This window comes from Chanodichthys erythropterus, chromosome 12 (assembly GCF_024489055.1).
Source record: "Chanodichthys erythropterus isolate Z2021 chromosome 12, ASM2448905v1, whole genome shotgun sequence".
Lineage (NCBI taxonomy): Eukaryota > Metazoa > Chordata > Actinopteri > Cypriniformes > Xenocyprididae > Chanodichthys > Chanodichthys erythropterus.
In genome coordinates, this window is record NC_090232.1 from 51,224,430 (window position 1) to 51,236,508 (window position 12,079).

At 35.9% G+C, this 12,079-nt stretch overlaps 1 protein-coding gene across 1 annotated transcript; it reads left to right on the plus strand.

Moving 5' to 3' along the window:
• Positions 1-3,097: 3,097 nt before the first annotated feature.
• On the plus strand, positions 3,098-8,841 carry LOC137031693 (polymeric immunoglobulin receptor-like). The gene is made up of 8 exons (XM_067402856.1): positions 3,098-3,159; positions 3,320-3,637; positions 3,876-4,190; positions 4,287-4,613; positions 5,466-5,522; positions 7,935-8,036; positions 8,245-8,288; positions 8,384-8,841. Exons 1-8 carry the CDS (start codon positions 3,120-3,122, stop codon positions 8,642-8,644), a joined length of 1,464 nt encoding a protein of 487 aa, XP_067258957.1. The 5' UTR covers positions 3,098-3,119; the 3' UTR covers positions 8,645-8,841.
• Positions 8,842-12,079: the final 3,238 nt, after the last annotated feature.

Here is a 12,079-nt window from a genome sequence, read left to right on the forward strand (position 1 = left end):
GAGTCTTCCCATTCTACCAGGGGTATGGCTGCCTCAAAGGCTTTAATCTCGGGGGTCCCCCCTCCATGAGATATGTGATGTGGCTGGGTGGTCCTCTCAGCATATGTTCATCAGGTTTTATAACCTAGACTTGGGCTCCACTCCAGGGTCTGCTGTGTTCTCATCTTAGGAAAACAGACAGGCACTAAGTATTATGGCGTAGTTGGGATAGGGATAGTTATCTTGATTAGTCTTAAATTGGTTTCCATTTTAATGTTTAGATTATTATCAAAATGTAAATGTTTACCATATTAATGTTAAATATTTACTATGTTAATCAGTTAGAAATGGTCATCTATAAGGTGACCATGTGAACCACTGCTGTTAGCGTTTGTGTCCATCAGATGTCACTGTCTCACTTCCCTCTTTATTAATCTCTCTCTCTCTCTCTCTCTCTCTCTCTCTCTCTCAGAGGAAGTGGGCGTCTCCGTCACATTCAGCACTTCATGTTAAACATGTAACCAGGAAAGAAACACTCAAAACTCATCTGAACACACATCGAGAGCTTCAGAAGAACTGAATCTACTGACAACAGAGAAGATCATTTAATAAGAGAGAAGAATGAAGATCATCTTGACTTTCACTCTGCTGATGATTCCTGGTAAGAATCTAAACTTCATGATGTTCAACTGACTTCGAAAAACTTAAAAGATATTTGAAAGTTCATTTCTGTTCAGTCTTATGAATATATTAGTGTTTTTAATGCTTTCTTTCTTTCTTTCTTTCTTTCTTTCTTTCTTTCTTTCTTTCTTTCACACTGGGGAGAAAGATCACATATAAATCAGTAAATCTAGAAATATAATAAATCTATAACTGATGTATCAGCGCACAGCTAAAGGAGATGACATCATTTAAGAGCTAATTTAATCAGTCTGCACTGTTTAATCAGTTACTATGGGAACCGCTGCTGTTTTCAACATCAGTATCTTTAAAATGAATGTGATACACTGAAAAAAAGCTTCAATCTGTTAAAAACACTAAATGTTACAGTTCTGGAAAAACATAAAACTAAGCCTTTTAAATAACAGAATTATTCTGTGAAAATCTTTGTAAAATAACATGAGTTTTATCTGCACACGTTTGTTCTGTGTCTGTGTGTTCATGTGAAGCCTGTGTGAAGAAATAGTTTGACTTCCCTCTTTATTAATACACACATGCATGCTGGGAGGTTGTGGGTGAGAGCAGTGTTGGGCAAGAGTCAAGCTGTGAATGTTCACCATTTTCTCTCTCTCTCTCTTTCTTATTCTTTTGCATGGTTTGGTATTGATACAATTTTTGTGAGAAAAGTGTGAGTAGTGTAAGAGGATAGGAGGATAGGAGGATGGGGTTGCACACAGAGACACCATCCATTTCTCTGTGCAGTGGCTTTAGGTGTGTGCCGGAGGAAGGAGTGATGGTGGAGGATGTTCTAGAGAATGAAGGCCATGAGAATATTTCCAGAATGAATAACATCTTGTTAATCAAGTGACTGACACAGGGCTACATATACATCTAGTAAAGTAGTGATTTCAAATGTGTCGCCGTACCTCTGATGACGTATCAGAGCATGAATTACTGCGCTTTGACGGGATTGCGAGTCTGTTCAGACTTCAGAGTGATTTCTCTGGTGTGTAAAAACCCGGCATTGAAGCAGGTTATGTCTTATAGGAGACAGGTTTACATGTTTTTAAAATCACCAGATCGTACACTTCCCTGATAGCACACATACATCTCGGAGACGTCTATTTGATGTACATGTTTACATCTGGAAGACATATTTTTTTTGAGTGTTTACTCATCTGCAAAAGGACGTTCCTGTCAGATGTCAAATAGATGTTTCGAATTTGTCTTTAAGATGTTTATGACTTAGAGTGTATGTAAAATAGACATCTTAAAGACGTCTTTCAGCTGTTTGTACACAGCAGATGCTTTCCACATGAAGTGATCTTTAACAGACATCTTGCAGACGTACATGTGCTAAATTGGTTACAGTCTCCTTTCAAATAAAACATGAAGGAGGATCATATATGATTTATGTGACTACTGTCACTATGTGACTACCTGCTGGTCTTGGTTATTAGAGGAGCCACTGTTTTTGAACTCCTTTTTACCTTCAAGACTGTTGTCCTCTTAAAACAAGTGAGCTCGACTGTCAGCGGCTGGGTGTGATAAGCTGGGACATATCCTGAGAAGTAATGTGTGAGATTTGAGCCAAAGAAGTGGTGTGAAATCAATCTGTTTTTTATAACAGTGACCTGCAGAGATATTCAAGGACTTGAGAGCAGACTATGAAGTTGTCCTAAATGAATGAGTGGAGGGGCATGGATATATATTTTCCTCCATCACTGTAAGTGTGGCTGTGGAAGACTGAGTGGAAGATGAAAGCTGTCATGTTGGGGTGGGATGTCCTTTTTGAGGCAGAGTCAGTTTTTCATCTTTTTGTACAGTGTTCATGATTAAGTAATCTTTTTGATTTATTAAGTAATTGGTTCTTGTCACTGTGTGAAGAATTTTCTTTTCAATTGTTCATTTTTGGCACACAGTATTCAGTTCAAAAGAAAAATGTGTCAGTTTTAATTAATTTTTCATCTGCAAAATTGGTAATTTGGAAGACAAGAAAAACAGACTGTTGGGGCAGTAAGTGTTGTGGCTATGGTTTTAGGTTTTGTAGCTTCTCGTTTGAGGGTGGAGTATGCATACTATAAGTTGGTGAAATCTCTACCAAAGTTCATATAATTATGGGGATTAAATGAAGAATTATGTACACTGTATGACAATGAATTGGTTTTGATGTTTTTTTGTTTGTTTGTTTAAATTGTTTTAGTTTTTTGTTTATGTAAATCATTTTTTTATATTTTTGTAATAATAGTAAATCTTTTGTAATAATAAAGGTTAAATTAAAAAACAAATTCTCTCTCTCTCTCTCTCTCTCTCTCTCTCTCTCTCTCTCAGAGGAAGTGGGCGTCTCCGTCACATTCAGCACTTCATGTTAAACATGTAACCAGGAAAGAAACACTCAAAACTCATCTGAACACACATCGAGAGCTTCAGAAGAACTGAATCTACTGACAACAGAGAAGATCATTTAATAAGAGAGAAGAATGAAGATCATCTTGACTTTCACTCTGCTGATGATTCCTGGTAAGAATCTGAACTCAGAGTAAATCACTAAAAACAGCACAGATTTGATGAGGAGAGTCTTTCACTTCACTTCATGATGCTCTAGTGACTGCTGAAGAAAGTTCATTTCTGTGTAGTCTCATAAATATATTAAAGTGTATTTGATGCTGGTTTGTTGTAGGAGTCGTGAGCTCCATCAGTGTGACGGGATATTCAGGAGGAGGAGTCACGATCACATGCAAATATGATAGAGGATATACAGCATATGAAAAGTATTTTTGTAAAGTACAGTGGCCAGAGTGCATATACCAAATCAAGACTGATGAGAAAAATAAATGGGTTCGTTCTGGAAGATTCTCTCTGCATGACGACACAAGATCAGCAGTCTTCACTGTGACCATCAGAGATCTGAGTGAACTGGATTCTGGGACGTACTGGTGTGGAGCTGAAAGATTTAGTTATGATTTCCACACTGAAGTGAATCTGAAGGTTATAAGAGGTGAGTAACTGAGAGCCTCAAACCCATGATGATCTCCACAACATCACGATACTCAACACTGACTGGAATTACTGCCGTTCACACGTGAAACTCATAACAGACGCCATCAATAACCTTTTTATCTCCTGATGTAAGATTTACACTCATAATCTTCATTCATAAATGTTTCAGTAAAGTGAGCAGATATGTGTTTATATTGAGAACAAAATGACAAATAATCTGAGTTTGTGTTCGACAGATCAACCAATCAGGAGTGTGAGAGGATATTCAGGAGGAAATGTCATTATAAACTACAAATATGAGATGAAACACAAGAACCATGTGAAATATTTCTGTAAAACTGGAGGTCAATGTTTTACTGTAATAATCACTAACAGAGCAGCAGGATGGGAACAGGACAGACGATTCTCCGTTCAGGATGACAGATCTGCAGGTCTCTTACGTGTGTTTATCAGAGATCTGAATGAGAACGACTCTGGAGAATATCAGATTACAGTCAAAGTCTCTGAAGAATACAGTTTCTTCTCTGAGTTTAATCTGATCATCAGAGACGGTGAGACGCTTTCATTCATTTCTGCATTATTTGACAGAATCCATGAATATATCTGGTCATTGTAACATTGCTGCACTTGATTTGGATCTGAAACAGATGATTGTTGTGTGAAGAGCATCAGTCTATCAGCTGCTGCAGGAGGATCTGTGAACATCAGCTGCAAATACCCACAATCCCACATTAGTGATGTGAAGTTTCTCTGCTGGAGATCTGGAGCTGATCTCTGTGCTGAAGAGACGTCTGTGAAGGAGAGCAGAAGATGGAGTCCTGAGGGAAAGATCCAGCTGTATGATGACAGAGAAGAGCAGCTCCTGACGGGAAGCATCAGTCATGTGACTGAACAAGATTCAGAATACTGGTGTGGAGTTCAGTCTGATCAAGGACACAAGAGCTTCATCACACGAGTCCTGATCAGAGTTACAGGTACAGGTGATTTTCTATAACATGCTGTTCATCTTATTTATCATGTTGCTTAAAATCACTGAGGTTTGAAGCTGATTTTATTCCAGATGAATTAGATGTTCTTTCTGATTAATAAAGCAGAAACACAATCTGCAATTAAAAAGGGAAGTGTTTGTCTAAAACTAAATGCAGTTAAAAAGAGGAAGTATAAAAACAAACTGCAGGTCACATGTTTACAGTCTATGCAATTAAAAGTGCAGCTTTGTGTTGAATGATGCTGATGGGGCAGCTGTGGCCTAATGGTTAGAGAGTCGGACATGTAATCCGAAGGTTGAGGGTTTAAGTCTTAGTACGGGCGAGGCACCTAACCCCCAATCTGCTCCGTGTGTGTGTGTGTGTGTTTTTTATTCTACAGCACTATTCTAATGCAGGACCTGGAGATCTCGCAGTTTGAAAGCATTTAGTGTGTAGTTGTCTGTGTTAATCTCGTATCACTACAGTGTTTGGTGTTGCAGTATTTTTGTGGTAATTTGGACACATTATTACAGCAACATTAACTGTAGTTCAGGTGTGGTCATCTGGATACTGTAGAAGTGCAGGTTTATACTGCTCCTTTTACCACACTTGAACTATAGTTAACTGCAGTAAATGGTGTTCATCCAGTAACTCTGCTGTACTGTATTATTCAGTGTGAAACCACTGGTTTAAGTTCCAGAAACAGTTTATGATTCTGTTTTCTAAGTGTCTGTGTGTCAGCAAACATGAATTCTGGGTAGTGAGTGTATGAAAGGCATCAGTAACAAGTGTCTGTATCATGAGAAAAGTGTGTCAAAAATCATTTAGAAATGCATTGTTTCATTGTTTTATATACAGACTTTCCAGAAACTACATCATCATCATCATCATCATCACCATCATCTTCATCAGCAGGTGATCTTGTGCTGAAATACAAACATGATCAATGGGTGTAGTTTGTGAGGAGGCCTGACCCCTTATAGCATTACATTAAACATTAAAATAAAATATATTTTCAACTGTAATATAAATAAATAATATTATATTTAAATAGTTAGTTTTTAAATACTCATTCAATTTTAAATAGTTAATATGTAAAAATAAATAGCAGTAATAACCCAATCATTCTCATTTGCTTATTGAGTTTAATCTGCATTTTAGTGGTTCATAATGGAATGCCAAAGCTGCTGAAATAATAAATGAATAAATAAATAAATATATGAATAAATGTAAAAAGAAATGTATATTTAAAAAAACTCAAATAAATTAATACAAAAATGAATATATAAATAAATATAGAAAATGTATTTTTAAATGTGTAATTGTTTACTTATTTATGTATAATTGTATTGTTCCCACATTTATTTATTCATTTATTTATACATGTATTTCCACTTTTATTTATATCCTTATTTATTTATTTAATTATTTAGTTAGTTAGTTAGTTCCTTATTTATTTATATATTTATACACTTATTTATTTTCACATTTATATATTTCTACATTTCTTTTTCTGTCTGCTAATGAGCAGGGTGTATTTTTATATCAATAGAGCTCAGATTAGCAAGGATGAAGCTTTGAGGACACAGTGACACCTTGTGGTGCAGGAGGTGTGCGGACATGCCTTTGTAACTTACACAACACAGTAAATTCACAGTGTTAAATTAACACCCCTCTGTGTGGGAACCACCAGCAGGGTGATAAAGCAGTGTTAGATTTAATTAGATACTTAAGTGATTAATTAAGTGATGATTGTTCGATTATTGAGGACACCTGATGATAATGAACAGAATTACTGAAGAAAAGAGAAATATAAGAACTACAACTGACTTCAGTCACAACCTTAGATTAAATCAACTGAAACGACATTAAATCTCTCTAATAACCAATAATAACCAGACGGACTTTATTTCTGTCATTCATCTACAGTTCTTTTTGAGAACTACCAGGTTTAGATGTTGATGTTTATCAGAAATGTCTGATCACCATTATTGTGATCAGTGTCTCTTTTAGTTGGGCAGTTCTCTTGGCTTTTATGTCTTTGGTTTTTGTAACAGTGTTTACCAGAACACATAATTTGGTCTAAGCATTCTAATATTCATCATGTTACAGTGTAAACATTTATATTACTTTTATATTGTACTGTGTTTTATATTATAGGGCATAAAATACACGTCATACATTTATATTTATTTAGCATTGAACGTTTTCTTCATAACGGTTTTCTATGGGAGGAAGATATCCAATTAACCTCATTGCTTTCATATTCTGGGCTCTTCTGCTCATCTGTATGCTTTATTAATAAGGTGTGTGCTAAATTTTGTCCTACAGTATCACTGTCTTAGTAGGCCTACATTAAACCACATCCAGTGTTTTAGAAAGTCCTTCAACGTGAGCTTCATATTTTCTTCCATGTTGTTTTAGATCACATAAAAGCCAAATGCAGTTTTATTGGTTATGAATAAAGTCATCTCTGATTTGTCAATGACAAACAGCTGCTTCGAAAACTTTTTTTTTTTTTCTTGTTCTGTAACAATGGACAAAACATGATAAAAAATTTCAGCTCTGCAATTGAAAGCCGGCTTAACCACCATCATTCATCTTGAAGTCATATGATTTGATTCATGTCTTCTGATTGGTTGTTCTGTGGACTTAGAGACTTTTGCTGACAAAGGGAAGTGACGTTTAGCGGTTTATGCCTACGGACCAGTATTTTGAATGGGCTGATGCTGGGATTCAGCAGATTTGAAGAGAAAGTATTTAATGAATGTATACAATGTGTGGAGAGCATTCACTCAGTATCATATCTCATTTTTGACGGAGGTGGTGTTTAGTGGCTTTTGCATCTCTTCAAATATTGTCAAAAATACATAGGCTATATAAATAAACATGGAAATAAAAAAAAAAAAGTATAAATAAAAGAAAAAAAATAATACATGTAGAAAAATACAATTATGCATAAGGATGCATTATCTTTACATTTCTTTATTTATTTCGGCAGCTTTTATTCTATAGTGGAAAATATGTTGATTTAAGGGAAGAATAATTCCATTTTTACACACACTACTTGCTGTTACATATGGTTCAAAATGTTTTTAATGACAAACTGGCTGGTACATTTAGTTATATACAAGAGCAACTGATGCACAAGACAAGACAATTGTTATTTAAACGGTTCGCATGAATGTACAATGTGATACCTGGCATCCTTGAAATCCAGTATCATGGTCTGGTCAATCCTATTCCAAACGTAAAGCTACGCCCATGATCTGATCTGATATTTAGCTGAAAGTGATCATATTCTAAGATTATTTCTCTTGTTTTCAGGCTCTTCTCTGATCGTTCCTCTGGTTCTGGTTCTGGTTGTTCTGGTTCTGATCATTGCTGGACTCTTATTACTGTTACTCTGTAAGAAGCATCAGTCTCGAGGTAAAACTCCTTCTTAACCTCTTTAGATGCAGAAACTCTTTATACTGAGATTTCTTGATCTGTTTTCCCACTTTCTGTCGCCACCTATAGGCTACAACAAGACATGAGCAAAAGACAGAAGTTTGATGATGTGTGAAAACATTTACACAAGACTTCAGTGTTGAAATGTGATATAACGTCATTAATTTAAGATGCTTGTTTTTATCAGGCGGTGATTCATCATCTCAGACTGGACCAGGAAAACATGAAGTGGTGAGTCCAGTTACTGTATAAAATGATATTAATGTCTAATGCCTTCCATCCTGTAGATCTTCAGAGCTGTAAATGATTTCTCTGTCTCTCCTCAGGTTTCTCACACTGGTTGTGATTATGACGAGATTAAAGACACTCACAAACAATTACCCACAAGCCCCTCTGATTACTCTAACTGTGTTTACGCTACAGTTGAGAAAGCCTCTGGAGACTCTCAGTGCCGCATCTCATCTGCTGAGGATCTGAATTATGCAGTGGTGAATTTCCACAAGAGATCAGACTGTCCTGACAGTGTCAGTTTCAGGAATGATCAGGATTACACTGAATACGCTGCTGTCAATCATCTCACTGCTTGAAGAGCCACAGCAGAGAATATAAATGAGCTGAATGTTTTTATCACCTTGTCTTTGGCGTTAAGTTTGTGTGTTTGGTGTTTTTTTGTTAGTCTTCAGTGATGCTTCTTTGCCTTGTATTTAAGTTATTTGACTGTTGGCATGAAGTCTGATGAATGTTTAAATTACAGCACAGTGTTTTGTTCTGCAGACGACAATGAAAGAAATGATCAGAAGCTTTTGGTCAGAGTTTGATATAAATAAGTACTGAATGTTTCAGACAAAAGTGAAATTAAAGCAGAATATGCAGATGTGCTCAATGTTATAAACAAACTTGGGAAATACAGCAACTGTTGTTTTTTCTCAGTTCTCATTTTAACAGCCTGATAACCTAAACAAATAGTTGTGATATTGTTTTGTAATGTGATATGAATGGATTATGGAAAGCTGAAATGCATATAAAAGCACATCTGAGCTTTGTGAGTGTCTGTTGTGAAGCCTGAATAATGTTTATTTCAGAACATTGACTCTCCACTGATGTAATAAAACAAGAACATTTTGTTTCTGACAAAGATCTTGTGTAATTCTTGTGAAAACTCAGCTGAGCTCATTTTAAAGGAGAACTTCATCATACTTTCAGCCTTTCTTTACATTTCTTACCAAATTATAACGTATTAAATTAAAAATAAAATAATAAATGACATATAATCAACAGATCAGCACAGCTAAATGATAATTGACAATAATATATGCTGTATCAATCAGCAGTGTTTATTTAGTTGCCATGGGAACTGCTGCTGTTTGCATGTGTGTCCACTAGATGTCACTGTCTATTTCTAGTCTTTGAGATTTTAGTAATCTATATCACTCCCTGTCCCTTGTGTGACAGGTGAACACAAACTGTGCTAGAACGCAGCCGTCCTCACATTCTCCTGTAACATGGGCAGTTTCTCATTGTTAGACAGAGCACTTCCAGAACGCTGAGTCATTATTGGCCGGTGTTACAATATATTCGGTCCCCGAAATATTCTGTTCCACTGGGTGGCGCATACGCGAATATTCATGATATCCTCCTATTGTGGGCGTGTCCTTGAAACAACGCGCAAGCGAACGGAACTGAAAATATTAGTACACGCTCCTCAAATCGCATCGGTTTAATAGATTTTTTCGAAAAGGTAATAAAATATTCAGTGTTAATCAACAGTTCACTTGTTCAAAACAATGCATAGTTTGTGTAAAATATATTATAAATCGTCAGAGCTAATTGAGTACAGGACAGGCATTCAGGTAAGTAGCTATACAGCAGAGCAAACATGAGCGAATAACCTTGTTTTACACTGATGTGTTCTCCGTTTAGCTTTTTTTTTTTTTTAATTTGAGGCTTTAAAAAGTTTTTGAATATTTTGATAAGTCTGCTTCCTTCGTTGTCATTCTGTGACTACAGTACTGCATAGTGACTTGGTCTTGGTGACTTAGTCTGATGTGAGATGTTACTCCACTCTTCCATCAAGGCAATTCACATTCTCAAACATGTCTGGGGTACTTATGGTCACATGTGGTTTGGCACTGGAAGGACAATCAGTGTCCTTCTGTCTCCCTGCACTGTCTCAGGCATCTTACATTACGGACATTACAGTTTATTGCTCTGTTCTCATCTGCAGTCCTCTTGTGTCCTGCAGCAGGACTAAGGCACGTTCACGCAGGTGATCAGAGACCCTGGGCTTCTTTATTCTGGTGTTTTTCAGAGTCAGTAGAAAGGTCTCTTTAGTGTCCTAAGTTATTGTTACTGACCTTGATTGATCTATAGATGCATGTGCAATAATTGAAAAACAATGACAAGACATTGTTAAAACCCTTTCTAAAGATCTGTAAAGCTCATTTGGATTGTACAAAATTATCTTTAAAATATTATCCTGAAAATTGACTCTTTTTTTTTTTTTTTTTTTGCATATTTTTTCATCTTTTCTTAGTTTTATTTTTTTTTTTTTAAATAGCAAATTCAGTTGTAGCCTATATAAATATCAATTACATTAAATGTTATAACAAGTACAGAAGTAATTACTTGTTAATTGAAAAGACATTTAAAAATTCAAAACAATGTGTGAAAAGAAGCAATGCTAAATGTGAGCTTCTGAGGTAAATATTAAAACAGGGCCTTGGCACTCGGGAACAGCCTTCATGCATGTCTGGATCCCACACTGCCAGAGCTCTCCAAGACTTCAGCTCTCACATCCAATCTGAAACAGACAGTGACTTTACAAGATGATGAGTATAATGTGGAAACATCACAAGAGCAAAACAGAACCATATTATGACATGATGATGATAATAATAAATAACGTCATCTTGTAAAGTAGCTTATGTTTGACACATTTCAGGGTTTTGTGCTGCAATATTGTCAAATAAAACGAAACTAAACTATATTTTTTATATCATAATTATAATATTTTAAACAAAAATAACATTCTTTAAGTAGCTGCTGGCATGAAGACTGTCATCAAAACACAGCTCCAAAGATTTATATTCCAAAGGAATATTTTATTACCTTTTCTAAATAATCCATTATACCGATGCAATTTGAGGAGCGTGTACTAATATTTTCAGTTACATTCGCTTGCGCGTTGTTTCAAGGACACGTCCACAATAGGAGGATATCATGAATATTCGCGTAAGCGCCACCCAGTGGAACAGAATATTTCAGGAACCGAATATATAGAGGGTATGCACGTGACGTCACCGTCGACAGTTACGACTGCGGTCACGCCCACTGAATGGCAAAAGACTGAGTGGCAGGATTGGTTTTCAGCGTGAATGCCGCAAAAAACACACAAAACACATCCAAAACAGGAAAGAGCTTTGCGACTGATTGTACAAATAGCTTTGACACAAAACCTGAGGTATATATTTAAAGACTGCCGAGAGCTATACAGAAAAAAAGAAGCAAATGGATCACTGCAATTAACATGGATTTGCAGTTATCATTTTGTGTGGAATTGTTGGATTTTGAGGTAAAATCATACCGTAAATATTGAATTGTTATATATTATGTTGACAACTCATCAATTAAATATTTTCCATCTTATATTCTGCATAATTGGGTGTTTTTAAATAAACTGACAAAAACTATACTATTAAACTATATATGTTTTAGGGCTGGACAATATGACGATATAACATTGATATAAGTGATTACGCGGATTTAACTTTACCTATATTGTAGTTATATAAAATATTCACAGGCAGATTTGCTTTATGTATTCCCCAGCGTCGAAATCAGGCACACATAAATGTCAGGAAACACGACTCCAGGCTGCATGTTAATATCCATAGATTAGGTTTATTTGACAAGTTGTAAGAAACACTTTCGAGTCCAACCTTTAGTGTAATTCGTTAGTTTTACTCGTGTTTTCGCAGTTTCCCCTATTAAATCCAGTCATGCAGCAGGTTCTTTTGCCACTC